Source organism: Drosophila nasuta, chromosome X (genome assembly GCF_023558535.2).
Source record: "Drosophila nasuta strain 15112-1781.00 chromosome X, ASM2355853v1, whole genome shotgun sequence".
NCBI lineage: Eukaryota > Metazoa > Arthropoda > Insecta > Diptera > Drosophilidae > Drosophila > Drosophila nasuta.
The window spans coordinates 23,303,464-23,320,807 of record NC_083459.1 but is presented as its reverse complement, the minus strand read 5'-3'; the positions used below and the strand labels follow the sequence as shown (position 1 = coordinate 23,320,807).

The following is a 17,344-nucleotide window of genomic DNA, read 5'->3' as shown; positions in this document are numbered from 1 at the left end:
TTTGCTTTTGCTGCTCACTTAGGCGCAGCAATTTAAGAATTGACAGCAGATCTACCAATTAATCTAACATAAAAACGTCCGAATGGCAATAAAAACCAAAAAGCAGACACTAATAAAAATAAAAATACAAATCGAGTATCCAAATCCAAATAAATTGTTATAAATGTCTTTACGAATTAAGTTCATAAATTAAATCGCAGCTACAAAAAAAAAACAGAAACACAAAATGTCAGCCATAAATTTTACTCTGTTCCAATAGTTGAAAGTTGTGTGTTGAGAGGTTTTTGATACCAACTATTTATGGGCTAGAAGGGTATCACAACTTTCTGACTGCAGCAAATGTATAGGTATATAGGTATGAACCTAATAGTATGTCGATATACCAAATATAGTCTGCGGTATATTTTGTGCCATTAGCAAATGTATAATACAGTGAGTCTAAATTGTTTTTGGTTGACAATTTGGTATTTTTGTAACGCAATGGTATATCAATATACCGAATAAAGTCTTTGGTACATTTTTGAATTTTTAGACATTACAACTTTGTGCATTTTAGTTGCTTTGGTTGACAATTTGGTATATTTTTAACCTAATGGTATACCATCTAGTCTTCGGTATATTTTAGTATTTTTCAGCATTATAACTTTGTGCCTTTAGAAATGTTGTTCGAGTAAGTCTTTGTTGCGTTGGTTGATTCTTTGGCATATTTTGAACCTAATAGTATATTGGCATACCAAATATTTTTCGGTATATTTCGTGCCTTCATCAAACGTATGTTTCATTGGGTCTTAGTTGCTTCCGTTGACAATATGGTATATTTTCAACGTTATAGTATATCGCTATACCAAATGTAGTTTTTGACATATTTTACTTTTATTTAAAAGAAGTAGCTGGTATCTCACAGTCGAGCACACTCGACTGTAGCTCTCTTACTTGTTATTTATAGTTTTGGCATCAGGAAACTGACAAATTCAACAAGACTCGTGACATTGTACATTCTACTTCTACGTTTTCTTCTATATGAACGCATTTCATACACTCTTCTTTTTAGTTTTAAAGAGTATTCACACTGCATTATCAACTAAGGGTCATATTTACATTAGTTATAATGAAATGGAACACAACTTACCAAAAATAACTTTGTAGTGACGCCTTTGTTCCATTTTTCTAAAATGAGCGTATTCAAAGTTCGTTACGAGCTTTTAATGTGCTTCCAAATGATTAATGAAGTGTATTATATTTACGCGCTTGAAAGCTTTCAATGTGCTTCTGTTTTTGATGCTTCGAAATTTCAATTTATTCCATTTGTGTAAAGCAAGCATATTCAAAGTTCATTGAGAGCTTTTAATGTGCTTCCATCACACGTCAGAAGATTAATGAAGTGTATTCAATATACGAATTTTCTTGATGCCTTGAAATTTCAATGTATTATAATTTTGCAAGTGTATTCAAAGTTCGTTGAGAGCTTTTAATGTGCTTCCAGATGGTTAATGAGGTGAATTCAATTTACATTCTGGGGAGCTTTTAATGTGCTTCCATAACACGCCAGAAGATTAATGAAGTGTATTCAATTCACGCATTTTCTTGATGCCTTGAAATTCCAATTTATAACAATTTTGAAAGGCAAGCGTATCCAAAGATCGTTGTGAGCTTTTAATGTGATTCCAGATGATTAATGAGGTGAATTGAATTTACGCTTCACGATTGATTGTGCAAAAGGTGAAAGGGTATTTCGCAGTCAGTATTACCTCCTGCTGTGTCTTCTCATTCTCCGTTTCATGTGCTGACAATGCGGAAGTCAGTTCAGTTTCCTTTTCAGCTTTGACTTAATCGCAACAGCCCAAAAGTATACATCACAATTTTTGGATGCGCTGAAAAGCACGCTGTGAAAATGTTTCGCTTTATGTTTGCTTTTTTGGTTTCATTTTTTGCTTTTTTGTTTTTTTTTGTTTTATTTAGGATTTATACAATAACTTAACATTTGTTTTGCTTTTGGAATCTGGAAATATACAATATTAAATATTGATTTCTTGTTGCATTTATTTTGTTGTTTAGTTCACTGATTTCATGTTTTTTTTTTGTTGTTGATTTGCTTTTCTTTTCTTGTTTTTTTGCTTCTGGTTTCACGTTTTTTTTTTTTTTTTGATTTCTTGTTCTTCTCTTGATTTGTATTCGAAATTTAATTAGCACATATTTTTCGGGGATTGCTATTACATATATATCTTTTGTTTTTCTTTTCTTGTTCTTTAATAATTATTATTACATTTATCAAATGCAGCACTTTAATGCTTAGGCTGAGTGTGTGTTGGTGTGTATGTGTGTGTGTGTGTGTGGGTTTGTATCGGTGTATTGAATCGGTTCTTCTTTATCTATTTGGTTTAGCTTTCTGTAAGTTTTTTTTTTTAAGCGCGACATTCTATGTGTGTGTGTGTTGGTCATTGTGAATGTGTGTGTATGTGTGTGTGGGTGGGTGGGTTGATGTGACATACATACACACACACACAGATCTAATTAAATCGCAAGCACAATTCAAATGATGCTGCTGAAAATCCATACGAAAAGTAGGTTGACTTTTCCACAAGCAGGAAAAAAAAACGAAACAAAAAAAGGGAAGCCTGAGAAAACATGAATTGGGAACGCAAAGTTTGTTTGTGTATGTGTGTGTGTGTGGATTTCTGTGCGTTTTTCATGCGTGACAATTTCAACTGGGGTAATCGATATCGATATATCGAGAATGAAGACAGACAGAAAGTTATAGAAATAGAGCTTTTTGCTGTTTAAGGTTTCGTTTTAATACAAATGCAAAACTGCATTTTAGCTATGTATATGTGTGTGTGTGTGTGTGTTTATATATGTATGTATTCGTGTGTGTGTGTGTGTGTGTGTCTAGTTTTTGTATATTTTGTTTAAGGTTTAACATTTAATTTAATTTCTTTACTTTCATCGTCATATAAATAAAAAATAAATACATTTTTTGTTTTTTTCTTTCTCTTTTTTTTCTTTTCTTGTTCTCATTTATGCATGCAGGCAAAACTTTTGTTTTTTTTTCTTATTTTTTTCTGTTCATCGTTTTCTCATTTTTTGTTTGTTTTTTTTTTTATGTTTATCGACTTTTTAAATGTTCTTTAAAAAGCTGCACTAATTTTACAAATACGAAAAAAATATATATCATATATATGTATGTATGTATATAAAGTCGAGTCACATTACAAAAAAAAAAAAGGAAAAAAATATTTATATACGCATATACATATATATATATCGATTCATATATATACGCTATATAATCAGCATCATAATAATTCAACAGCTGATCTCTCATGTTCGTTATGATGTCTCAACTGTTAGCATCGGCTTTGCACTTACATATATATATATATCCAGACTAACAAATATATAGACACACACAATATATACGAAATGTGTGTATATATTGTGCATATATATCATAGTTACAATTTCATTAAATTTAGGCTGCGACTGCAACGTGGGTTCGACAGCGACAGCAATAGCGCGCATTGAGTTTAGAGTGAGTCGGCAATAGCGAAAGCAGCAACAGCAGCCGAAGCAGCGGCAGCGGCTGAGTCAGCGACAACAGCAGCAGCAGCTGTTAAAAGCATTTAACAGAGTCGCTGTTACAGTCATTAACAGAGCCGCTGTCAAGCGTCGCTGTTACTGCTGTTACTCCAGCAGCAGCTGTTACAGCACTTAACAGCTTCACTGTTAAGCGTTGCTGTTACTGACTCTGCTATTGCTTTTGCTTTTGCTTCTGTTGCTGTTTCATTTCTATGTATGTATGTTTTGTATGTGGGTTTTGTTTGTTGGTTCTGTTCAGAGAGCTTGCGTTTCATTTTCTCATTTAGCTATTTTCATGATTGTATGTGTGTGTGTGTGTGTGTAAGCAAGCGAATAATGCAGCAGCATTCAAATATCAACAGCTTCGTCAGTTTCAGTTTTTAGCATTTAACATTAACATTAAATATGATACGCCTCCCTCCCTCCCTCCTGCTCCTCCCTCTCCAACAAGTGATCCTTGCTTGCACTTGTTGCCATCCCTTTCTCTATTTCTTGTTCTTGTTGTCGTTCTGTATGTTTTGCCTCTGTTTTTGTTTGTTTCGCTGTTGTGTTGCCTCTCTGCTTCGTGTCTCGTTGTTGTTCTTGTTGTTCTTCTTCTTGATTATTGCACCACACAGCAGCCCTTTTTCTTGTTCTTCTTCTCGTCGATAACCACGTGACTAGCCGAAGTTGGTCCAGGTACCACTTGCTTTGAGACTTGAGCCAGCGAAGTGACGCCATTATTGCTCTCTCCTCCACCTCCGCCTCCCTTTCCATTGCCAGCCACCGCCGTTGATTTGCCACCTGCTCCACCCCCGCCGCCGCCGCCTCCTGTTGATCCTTCCACCTTGCTGCCGTGGGAATTTGTACCATTTTGTGCTGTCGCTTGATTTTGCGAGAGCTGCAAGCGAATTAAGTTTCATTAATGCAAAAGTACAACAGAGAAATATTCAGTTATCAGCGAGTAAACTTAAGCGAGTAATTGGAATAACGAGACATTCAGTTTTCAGCGAGTAAGCTCAACTTTTAGCGAGTCAAACCTCTGTTTCTTTCCCTGTTCAACAAATAATCTGCAACAAAACTTCTAAACGATTCGCTTTTCATCAAAATTCAAACATTGAGCTTGCAACGAGTAAACTCAACTTTTAGCGAGTACGAACGAATCAACGAATCTTCTAAAACAAATCAGCTTTTTCTAAACGATATGCTTTTCATTAAACTAGTTTCAATTTCAATAAATTATTCTCTTATTTCAACGAAAGCAAAAGCTTTTGTCGAGTGCACTGAACAGAGAAACTTTCACTAACAAGACATTAAGCTTTCAACGAGTAAATTGAAATTTCTAAATGCTTTAAATAAATTATTCTCTTATTAAAATAAAGCGTACAAAAGAAGCAAGAGAGCAACATTCACTAACGAGACATTTAACTTTCAACGAGTAAGTTTAACTGTTTGCGAGTAAAATTTCCCTTTTCAACAAAACTAACTTAGCTTTACACAATTAAAAGTATTCTATCTACAGTTCTAAACGATTTGATTGTTATCAAATTTTTAGTTTTGATTTCAATAAATTATTGCCTATGCATTAAAGTAAACTATTTTTTTTTTAGCACATTGCTTAATATAGAGTGATGTTATTATTTATTGAGTTTCAACAAATTGTTTGAAAACCTTTAAATTTAATCTTCTTCTAATCTAATCTTCACGATTGTAAATGTGTTTGTTTTGAAAGTAAACTATTTCTGTTTAGCACATTGTTTAATATAGAGTTAAATTATTAAACTAAGTATGCTATAAAGTTTAGCGCTGACAAGTATTACTATTACTATTATTATTATAACATAGATTAGAAATAAATTTATAACCTAGTGTAAATTTAGTAGCGCTGACTGCTTTAGCCTTTGGCTAGGGAATTGAAAAGTAACTAAACAATTTCTCTAATTTTGTAATGCTCGAGGAACACAAAACTAAGCGCTGTTTAGCTATAATAACAATATTAAGTAGGAGAATAATACTCTAGTTGAACTGATTGCCTAGTTGATTGCTTGCTTTCCGTATTCATTCGACTTTTCATGGGTGACAAATACAGATGAGTTACAGAGCTCTAATTGAAGATGGATGCTGACTACTTTTCGTAAGTGACAAATACAGATGATCCCTCGTCTCTATTTGAAAAAGGCTGCTGACTGCTTCCTTTCCCTCTTCATGTGACTTTTCGTTAATGTAATGTATTTACTCTATTTTGAGAAGGTCTGCTGATTGTTTCGACTTTTCGTGATTGACAAATACAGATAAACCCTCTGATTTAGTTGAAGTTGGGTGCTGACTGCTTGCTTTCCCTTGTTTCTGGGTGCTGATTGCTTCCTTTCCCTGTTCATTTGACTTTTCGTAGGTGACATTTGCTTACATTTGTTTTGGTTACACTCTCGCCTATTGCAGTTGTTGCGCCGTTGCAGTTATCATCGCCATGCTGTGCGTTGCCATTGCCTATTGTACGATCCTCTGTGGGCGTGATGGGTTTGCCACCTGTCAAGCCGCATGAAAATTGGAAGAGATGAATCTAAGAGAAACGAATGCATAACAAGAAAGAAACTTACCACGTATCATGCTAACAATTTCATCAGCCTCTCTGGATAGATCGCCGCCTGGACGAAAAGGATTATCCCAGCCGGAATCAGTGCTGCAAAAGTACAAGTTTAGTGTTGGTAAACGCTTTAAATGGAAGTAGACTCACCTCTGCTGTCTGTCGTAGGCTGGTCCTAGGCCTCCAGTCGGCTGCATCGTCGCCGTCGCCATTGTTGTATAGTCTAAGTTACAATTGTAGCTACTAAACGTATTATCTAAATTATCCGCAAAACTCGTCAACGAATAATCGTTGCTTGGTGGACAAATCTGTTGCGGTTGACTGCTTTGGTAAATTGAAACGCGAACTATCGAACGTTCCGATCTGAAATGAGGCACAAATACGCAAAAAAAAATGAGTACTTGAAAAGAGGCAAGACAACTATCGAGAGAGATAGAGAGAGAGGGAGAGAGACACACACGCATTCCTAAACAGCTTCGTCACATTTTCCCCCCAATGTCAATTAAATTAAGTCATTTGCCAATTGCGCGTCGCCAGCGATTTGAACTTTTCATTCAATTCAATTTTCACGTTTTTAATTCGTTTCATTTCACAAATGGAAATTGACAAGTCTCCGACCGCAAATCTCGGCGCGTGCCTTTTGCATTTTGCATTATATAACGCCCCTGGAGAGTCGCTCTATAACTGCCACAAGCTGCATGCTGCATGCCACATGTTGTTGCTGCTCTAAAAAAGAGTGTCAATCAACCTGCAACTGACATCTTCCTCTTCCAGCTTGAGCTTTTCTTTCTCTAATTGGGAATTGCGGCAATGAAAATTCCCAATTTAGTCACAGCAAAAAAAAAAGTGCAACCAATTCAGCAAGTTTTCAGTGCTGCCAAATGCCCATGAAATAACGGCAATGTCAACGCTGCATTCAACGCATTGAAGATCGTATTATAAGTAATGAAAAATTGAATTTTAAAATATATAAAATACTGTACAATAAATTTAAAACGTTAATGAGGAATACAAATTTAAATAAAATTGAAATTTCAATTTCAGTTACAGAAAAAAAAGTGCAACCAACAAGTTTTCATTGAACACATTAAAAATCATGTTATAATTAATGGAAAACAGAATTTATAAATGCATTTATAAGATAAATTTTATAATGAATTTAAATCGAATTGAAATTCTCTAAATTAGTCGCAGCAAAAAAAAACAATTCAGCAAGTTTTCATTCAATGGACTAAAGATTGTATTATAAGTAATGAAAAATGTAATTGATAAAGTATTATATAACAAATTTAGATGGTATTATGAGTAAAAAAATTAAAAAAAGAAAATTGAATTTAACTTATAAAAAAGCTAAGAGAATCGAGTGTGCTCCACTGCTAGATTTTGAATGAAAGCAAAATAGTGCGGTATTATTCTTAAAATATACCAAATTCACATATTGCAAACATACCGTAAAAATATCGAAAACATACCATTTTAAATATATAAACAAAACAGTGCGGTATTATGCACAAAATATACAGAATTAATTTACCACAAAATACTAAAATATACCAAAAATCTATATTTAGCATATTGATTTAGATTGTCAGGCAAAGCAATTAAGATCCACATTAAGAAAGCGTTTTTTTCTCATACAAAAAAAATTTCTTAAATAATTTCGACATTTTTATGTGATCTGATTAAGAACCTAGCAATTAGTTATGTAATTCTTCGTTTAATATTAATTTATATTACTATTATTCAAGTTTTAAATTCTTAGTTTAGTATAATATATTTTTCATTATTCAAATAGAATGTTCTAAATAAATAATTAACAATTTTTGTCGACCATATCTCGTGTTTACTCAAACAACATTTTAAAGAGATTTAGAAGTCGGATAAAGTTAACACAAGTTGATAAGAAATTGGAAATTTAAAAGTGCAAAACTGCGCTGGCGAAGTTTGAGTAAACGTTATGATATCAGACCTCAGGCAAGAGAAAGGCAAAGAGGGCAATGCAAGGTGACGGACAGCGAAGCAAGGTGGAAAGTTGAAAAGTGAAAGAAATAAAAAGGGTCGAGTTGAGTTAAGTTGAGTTTCCCCCTTCTTCAGAACTAGATACAAAAAATAAACAAAGGGCAACCCAAGGCTACAAAAAACAATAAAGTTGTGAGTCATTTCTCACCGGCAAATCCTGCGGTGATTTTTATCATCTGGATTGCATAAGTTGGGACTGTTTTATGTTAATTACTTGCGGTTTTTTCTTCTTTTCTTTTTTGTGCACGTCAATCACACGCTATAATTCACAACTGGTTCTGGTCGCAAAAAAAACGAAAAAAAAATACAATTATAAAGGTAACTCACTTTACGGCCAATTTTCTTGCTCTTTTAACTATTTCTTTTTAATGGTCTATTCTTATGCCTCCACTTTTGGGCTTTCTATTTTGTCGACTGTTTCGTTGGCTTCCCAGAAATGCGAGTTAAGTGAACTAAGAACCGATATTTTAAAGTCTTCTAAGCTCCAGTTGTGTCTGTGCACGTTTCCATCAAACAATCTATTCTGCTTCCCCCTCTCTCTCTCTCTACCATCTCTTTCTCTCACTCTACAGCCATTATCTGATGATCTTTTGTCTGCCCGTTTTAGGCTATTCTTCTGCTCATTTTGCCAGTCATTTTTCAACTTGTAACACAAAGCAGAGAAATAGAAATAGAAAAAAAATTAAGAAAAACATGAAAAAAACAAAACTTCGACAAATGTTTTAAACTATCGACAATCGATCAACAAGTTTTTCTTTTTTTTTTATCTGTTTTTTACACTCTCAAGAGTAAATAGTGAACTTGTGTTGTGTAGTCTAGTGTTGTTGTCAGCTCATTGAGCATGTGAAGATTACGTCATGTGCCGAAATTGATATGCGCGAATGCGACAACAATAACAATAACAACAACAACAATAACTGTAACAAGCTCAGCGACAAGAACTTACAAGCAAAAACAACACAAATAAAAACAAGTTTTTAAAATGTTTTTCGAGTGCTTTTTCGTTTGGCCTCGCTTCACGAAGGGAGGGAGGGAGGTAGGGGGCTGCTTCTGCTTATTGTCGTGTTTCTCATCACAAAACTTCCTTTGAAGTGTTTGAACACGAAAAAGTAAAAACCAAAACAGCAACAACAAAAATGAAAACTACCAAAAAACCAAAAAATACTTGTTGCTGTGCGTGTGTGTGGGAGGGAGACAACAACAGAGGTGTTGGCAGACGAAATGCAGCGCGAACTTGAAGCTACTGCTGCTGCTTCTTCTTCTTCTGCTTCTTCGTCTGTTTGCTCTGCTTATAACAGTAGTTCTTGTTGTTGCTGCGCTGCCCGCGATGAGCGCATCGGCTTTGGCGGCAAAGCAGCGCAGCTTTCAATTAGTCTGCAGACGTCACACACACACACACACAAATACGCATATGGTCAGTAGCACACGCAATGAGAGCAGCAGTAAATTAATTTAACAAATTACACATGTATATATGTGTGTGTATGTGTTTGTGCCCCACCCGTTGCTGCTGCTGCTGCGTTTTAACAAAAATAATGAAATTAAATGTTAATTGAATATTTTTGCACTTGACGTCAAACGACAGCAACAGCAGCAACAACAACAACAAGCAGCCATTTATTTTGCATGCCAATTGGGGGAACGTAACGAAACGAAAAGCAACGAAAACGAAACGCCTGCAATTTGTTTTTGCATGCGATAAAAGGCAGCGCTGCATTGCGACGCAAACTGCGCTGCTGCTGTGTTGTTGTTGTTCTCCTTCTTCTTCTTGTTGCCCAGCAGTCGGTCGGCATTTCATTTTTGAAAATTTTATACACCGCACACACATCACATGGACTTTATATTATAGAATTTATATTATACAAAGACAACTCAAGAGTGTGTGTGCGTGTGTATATACACATATATAGAAATAACAACGTCGCAGCAGGCACGAACACAGCGTCTAAACTTAAAGCTATGTCTAATTTATGTACAAACAAGGCACTATATTTTAACACACACTGTTAAAGCCGATACATCACACACACACACACACACACACTTGTACACTTGCTGCTAGTCGGGCAGTGTATTTTAATTGCGTTCACAGAGCATTAGCAGCACACTGAGCGAGAGCAACGCAGAAGAGAGAGAGCACAGTGAGAGCGAGCGTAAGTAGGAGAGCGCTTACTCGTGGGGAGTGGCTGCTGAGGGGGGGTGAGAGGGCGATGGGGTGTTGAAGTGGCGTTGGCGGGCAATGTAGGTGTGTAAGAAGCATGAAGAGGGAGGGGGGAGGTGGATTGGCAATCGCGGACTCGTGTGTATTATTTTTTGCGATGAACTCACTGCGCGCATCCCACCATGGACAACAAAAACAACAAAATAAATATAAGAGCAGCAGCAAAGCGTAACACAGTGTGTGTTTGTATGTGTGTGCACAACACAAATTACTTTCACATTGTTATTTGCCTATTTCAATTATAATATGTATTGTATACAATATATTTGCCAGGCCACTTTTAATTGCGTGCTTTCCACTGTGCGCTCCCAAAGCGCATTTACCAACACTGTTGGTGGGAGTACAACCTTAACACCCAACCCCCACCTGCCCCCGTCACTCTTCCACCCACTGTCAACCACTTGCACTCACTGACTGCGGCGCTTGCATGTGTTAGTGTGTGCGTGTGTGTTTTGTATGCGTGTGTTTGTGTCCCTCTTTGGCACGCACGATTGACTTTTGCATTTGAATCTGCTTTGCTGTTGTTTTTTTTCTATTCACTTGGCATTTTTGTTGGCATTTTATAATTTGTTAACAAACTAATTCACGCACTTGACAAACTTTTGGATTTTTTGTTTTTTTGGACAGCTGCTTCTTCTGCTGTGTTTTTCAGCGTTCTGCTTCCTCTTTGCGATTCTACGCGCGTTTTACTTTTGCGACCACCGTTCTTGCTAGTTAGCTCCGTCCTCTCTCTCTCGCTCTCTCTCTTACTTGTTCTCTCTGCCCTTTGCTCAACGACGGCAGCAACGCGACGTCGTCGGATTCGGATTCTGCTGCTGGGGTTGTTTGAAACAACAACACAATAACGTACAATTTACAAAATTTGAAATGTATGATGATGAGCGTAGTTAACTTTTTTTTCTTTACTTTTTAAGCGCCCCGCACGTAATTCTCGTTTGTTGTTGGCTGTTTGGCGTTGTCGTTGCGTTTGCCTAACTAAACTTGCAAGCTTGCTGCTAAAAAGTAAAAGATACAATACACACACACACACGAATGTTTGCAGGAGCACTCGGCGCTCTCGCTTGAGCCGCTGAGAGAGCGTAAAAGAGAGCGCGTTCTCTCGTGAAGTTCAGACGAATGGCGTTGCCACCTTACTGCATATAAGTGTGTGTTTATTTGTTTTGTTTTTTACTGCGCACAATTACCGTTTTATATTTATTTACTTAAAAATTGCAACAATTTAAATGCCTTATAACAAATAAACAAATTTCGATTTGTATATTTTTTTGTTTACGAATTAAATGCAATAACCCAGTTGGAAAGCTGTTTGGTGAATGCTTATCAAATCTGATTGGAGATGAACTCATCAGGCCAACTAAAAAACACAAAAATAAAATGACCAACTAGCCAAATTTAGAAACATTTGGGCTACATAATAAGCGCACATTATTGGCTGGAATTTCTAGCAAATGCGCGCAAAATTCGCCAATTTGGCCAAACAAAAACAAACACGAAATTTGGCAGCTGTTAGAACAAAAACAACAATAACAAGGCGAGAAGGAAAAGGCCAACAAACTGCGTCTTTTATTTCTGTCATATTGTCTGTTGATCTTTTATGCTTTGTTGTTGTCAAGCTGCGCATTAACAAGAGAAGAAAGACAACAAAAGAAACAAAAGAGGCAACGCACATTGTAAAATTGTAATGAAAACAAACAAAAACTAAAAACGGCAATGCGCACACACACATCTGGCAACGCTATTAAACCAACAAACATGACATCACTTTTTTTTTGCGCACTCACTAAAATGCCAAAGTAATATGGAGCGAGCGAGTGAACTAGAGAGAGCGATCCAATAAGAGAGCAAAGCAAGCTCGCTCTCAATCGAATGTTTTGCGTTCTCTCTGTCGCTGCCGCTGCCGCCGCGCGCTCTGCTTATGTTATACACAGCAGCAGTGGCAGCAGCGAGCGGTGACGGCAGCGGACGACGACAGCGTGAACAAAAATAAAAATAATAACATAAGAAACATAAACACATAACTATATAAAAAAAAAGGTACTCGAAGCGCCGTCGCGCTGTCGCTGCCGCTGACGACGTCGCAGTCGGGGAAGCTGGGCTGATGAATGCAGAGCGGCAGCGAACATGTGAATGTGGAAGGGGGTGGGAGGAGGCAGGGGAGAGCGCGTAACACACAAAATTGAAAACGGGAGCAGCAGCAAGAATTCTTTTTTTTATTTTATGTTATGTGTATTATTCGTGTGTATGGTTGGAGAAGGGGATGGTGATGGCAGTGGGAAGGGGAAAGGGAAAGAGGAAGCTTTTGTGGGCGGAGGTGAGGAGGTTGCTGTGACAGTTAATAAACGGGGTTGCCACACTGGTCAGCGACAGACAGAGCGACGCGATGCTGCCAATTGGGAACGCTGTCCGTCCGTCTCTCTGTCTGTCTCTTTCTATTGTTGTCGCTGTCGCCGTCGCCACAAACTATTCAGAGCAAACATGCACAAGCACGCACAGAATGTTTTATACTATGCTTTGCTATGTTCTCTATGTAGGTAATAAGGCTGACTGGCAACACAGCAACAACAACAACAAGTAAAGCAACTACAACAACAACTACAACACGCACTGCTGACCAGCGACACAATTACACGTGGCTGCGTGTGTTAGTGTGTGTGTGTGACAATGGCTGCCTGCCGTCCCTCTTCCTCTTCCTCCTCACACCCTTTGGACACTTTGCTGCTGCTGCTGCTTCTTCTTGCTGCTATGCATGTCAAGTGTGGCCACCGGAAAATCAATCGCCTGGCTGACAATTCAACACACACTCTTACACACACATGCACACTCTTACACACACACACACACACATGCTCACACACTGAATACTTTCACAATAGCTTTGCTCGAATTTCAAGACATTCACTAAAAATGTGCCCAAACATGAAGAGGTGAAAGGGGAGAAGGGGGCTTTTCGTTTCGCCTCATCTCACCTCAGCTCAGCACTGATCACCTTCACCTCATCATCGCATCTAGCACTGTGATTTCTTATAAATCAAACCGTTGACGTCGCAAATACATTTAAAGCTAGAAAAGAAGCTAGATAAATTTGAAAATAAGCTATATTTCAAGATATAAGCTAGATGCAGCCAGTACTCTCTTCTCTTTTAAGTATAGTATGAAATACTAAATTTAATATAATAAAATAAAAAAATTAAGAAATAAATTTTACAAGCTCTTCCAGCTTCAAATATGCTAGAACTAGCTTATAATAAGCTAAACTGGCAACACTGCTAGAACGTCTCTTCCGCAGCTTCTCTCTAACAGCATCTTCCCTCATCTCCCTCATCGTCACACATTTCACCTCACGTCACCTTTAACAGCTGCCATTCATCTCATAAACATAATCGATAATAACAGCAAACGCTTTGTTCTTGTTCTATGCTTTGTCTTCCCCCTTCCCCACCTCTGCCTTGCCATACATCATTTATCTTTGCGTAGATTTGTGTGTAAAAGAAAGTTCTTCTTCTTTTTTGGATGACATCACGTTGCGCTTAAAGCGGCCAACCGGCAAATTAAAGCTCTCTCTTACATACGACAACGACAGCAAAGGTCAGAAATAAATAAAAATCAGCTTGACAGCTCCAAGTGTGTGTTTAAGTTATCGATAAGCTCGCTGCTATCGATTAACAACTGCCAAAAAGGTAAACAAAGCTTAAGCGCTGCTTATGTGTGGGCGTTTATCGATGGGCAGCTTAATTATTTGTTGTAGGCGCTTGCGTGGGTGTGGCACGTTGATTAGACAACACACACACACACACAGATGTATGCAGCCGAAAAAGATGTGGGTCAACAACCACCAAATGGAGTTGACCTACATCATGCTTTAAAATGCACACACACACACACGCTCACACTTACACCAACACACACTTCAAACGAAGCATTATGTAATAAATGACGACGATGGCAGCGCAGTTTAACGGTATTCATTGCGGCCGCTGCTGCTGAGAACGTTCAACTGCAGCGCCGGCGCAGACGGCAAAACAAAATGAAGAAAACACAGTTAGAGCAACTCCAATTGGAGTCGTTGGTGGTGTCCGCATGCAAAATGCTTTCCAATTGGAATGGTTAAACGGGAGAGAGCGAAAGAGAGAGAGAGAGCACGTGAGAGAACGAAGCCCCAAAGAGAGAGCGTAAACATTGGTAAACAGAGCGACGCATCCTGCTATCTTTTTAACCTCTCTCTCTCTCCCACTCTTGCGTGTGTTTTATCGCAAAAGGAAGTTTTAAAATGCAAAACGTAATTATCGATTAAAAGTTGAATGGCTAAAAGAAGGGGGGAAGGGGATTTTCTGTTTGTTTTGCGGGGCCAATGCGCTGCAAAAAGTTCATTGCATGCAATTTGGCACGACTATTTAATGCATGCAACTGTGTGTGTGTGTGAGTGTTTGTGCTTAGACAGAGATCAGCTTATGGCTTATTTGGCTTAGGAATTGCCCCAAAAAAAGTGAAAGCTGCCAAAAACTCATTATTCTGATTACATTCTTTTTATCTTCTTTCTATGTACATATGAGTGCGATGAAAAAAAAGTAGACCTAAATTTTCGAGAGCAAAATGCATAAAAAAAACGAAAAAAAAACTAGTAAAGGGTTCATTAACATTCGAGGCTAGATTTTTAACTAGAGATGAGAGCGTGAGTTAAAAGCAGCAGAGCAAAAAAAAGCTTTCACTCAAGTATTAAAAATAAACTGCTGCTGCATATCATAAAAATAAAGAAACCCAAATAGAAAATCTAATCAAATTTGCCAAATTAGTTCAAATCGTTTTATTGCCTAAAGGCATGCAACTTAATTATTACGTCACAGCTGCTGCTGATCAAAGGCGCAGCCATTTTGTTTGTATACATAGTACACATCTCTTTCTCTCGCTCTTTATAATTGCCTACTTAGTGCATTGTACTTACTCTTCCTGCACTTCGATGCCGCTGTCGTCCATATTGAGTTTCGCATAGTCACCATAACTGTTGTTGCTATTAAGCGTCGCGGTCGCTGCTGCTGCTGTTGTTGTTGTCCCCGCTGCCGCCGCTGCTGCTGCTGCTGCGGAGCTTAGCGTCTGTTGCTGCTGCGGCTGACCAGCAGCGTCGGCAGCATCGAAACCAAAGCTCGGCTCCACGTGCTCGGACAGCGGCGTCGGCGTCTCAAAGACCAGCGTCTCAACCATTGAGCCTTTTGACGAGCCAAACGAAACGCTGCAGAAGGAGAGAGAAAGGGAGATTGTGAGTGAAGGAGCAAAGAGAGATTTGCATAATGCGTAATCAGCGTTGCCAATTTAGCTATTTATCTGCTAGATCTGACGGTTTTCAAAAGCAAAATGCGGCATAAATTATAAACTAGCGGCTAGCGCGAATTATAGCTATTTTTTTAGGCATTTCTGACGTAATTTTGGCTTTTAAAATTCATGTATCTTTGTGCTATCTTTTGAATGATATAAAAACATCGATATGCCAAAAGAGCTTTACATTTTTATCGGTTTTTACTATGAAAACAAATAGATACTAGTTCTAGACCATCATCCGTCAAAAATTCTGCTGCTACTCAAAAATACTTAAGAAATAATAAATACAAATGAAAAAAATTTGGCTTTACTAATCCATCGTTATTTTTTAACTGGCTTTAGCTTTTTTCATATGTTTATTTAGCTTTATTATGAAAATAAAAAAAAAATGGTTTCATTAATCTAGCGTTATATTTTAGCTATCAACAACATTTTCTGGCGGTTTTTAGCTTTTTCATAAGTTATTTTTAGGTTTATTATAAAAATTAAAAAAAAAATGGTTTCACTAATCTATCGTTATGACTTATCAACAACATTTTCTGGCGTCTTTTATCTTGTTTCATAAGTTATTTAGCTTTATTATGACCTGAAGAATTGACAACACTGTGCGTAATTAGGCGCAAAAAGGAGCAAAGCAAAAAGGAAATCAAAACAAAAAGCTTTTTTTTGTTGTTGCGTAGTTACCGTTTGAGGCCGACGCTTTTAGTGCCCAGCTTGCTGAGCTTGGGCTTTTTTCTGATTGGTTGTTGTTGTTGTTGTGATTGGCGGGCGGTTGAATTTATCACTTTGATCGCTAGAATCAGCGGCGCCAACTGTTGTTGCCGTCTCCTCGGACAGATCCTCGATGTCGCTGCGGTTGCTGTTGTCGTTGTTGTTGTAATTGTTGTTGCTGCTGCTGCTCTCCAACAGCAGCAGCTGATGCTTCCTGTTGTTGCTGTTGATCGTTGTTATCGTTATTATTATTATTATTCATGCTCTCGTTTTCGTGTTCTTGTTGTTGTTGTTGGCGGGACGGATGCATTGTAGTTGTATGCACAAGTGGCAAAGCCAGCGACAACGAAGTTGGCGGCGACGTCGACGGCGGCGTTGTGCTGCCCAGCAGCCTACTGCGCTCATCATCTGCATTCGCAGCAGCGACGTCGACTGCACTAGACGTCGACGTCGACGTTGACGTTGACGGCACGTTGGCGAGCATTGCTGCGGTTGAATTGAGCTTTGCTTTGTTGTAGTTGTAGCTTTCGTTAGTAGTGAGATTCAATTGCTGTTGCTGCTGTTGTTGTTGTTGTCGTTGTTGCTTATGCAGATTCACAGATGGCGCCACTGTATCATTTTGTCGTCGGCTTAACGCCAGCATGCGTGAGTCGTGCGTGAGTTGAATGCACTCACGTTTAATGATCACTCACGATCACGTAAAAAGCACACAGGAAAAAAAACAACAAAACAACAAAAAAAAAAAGAACGGCAATAACAATGCGACAACGTTGGCAATGTTTCACAGTTGTGTGCTTTATTCACTCTCTATCTCTCTCTCTGTTACCGCTTGATTGAATTTAAACCGGACGCAGCGCGGCAAACGTCGCTGCTCGACGTTAACGTTATAATGACAACGACAACGACGACGACGACAATTCTTGCATACGAATGCTTCTCTGCTC

General features: G+C 38.0%; 1 protein-coding gene across 5 annotated transcripts; it reads right to left on the bottom strand.

Moving 5' to 3' along the window:
- Nucleotides 1-1,998: 1,998 nt before the first annotated feature.
- On the bottom strand, nt 1,999-16,507 carry LOC132797291 (putative lysozyme-like protein). Of its 5 annotated transcripts, XM_060808957.1 has the most exons (6): nt 16,374-16,507; nt 15,319-15,603; nt 6,290-6,502; nt 6,153-6,235; nt 5,963-6,081; nt 1,999-4,456 (listed from the first exon to the last, which is right to left on the bottom strand). In XM_060808957.1, the coding sequence occupies exons 2-6, from the start codon at nt 15,573-15,575 to the stop codon at nt 4,178-4,180; spliced, it is 951 nt and encodes a 316-aa protein (XP_060664940.1). In that variant the 5' UTR covers nt 15,576-15,603; nt 16,374-16,507; the 3' UTR covers nt 1,999-4,177. The 5 variants fall into 5 exon arrangements, with proteins under 5 accessions (XP_060664940.1, XP_060664944.1, XP_060664941.1 ...); XM_060808961.1 differs by lacking the exons at nt 15,319-15,603; nt 16,374-16,507 and adding an exon at nt 11,286-11,370; XM_060808958.1 differs by lacking the exons at nt 15,319-15,603; nt 16,374-16,507 and adding an exon at nt 11,230-11,365.
- Between the last annotated feature and the right edge of the window lie 837 nt (nt 16,508-17,344).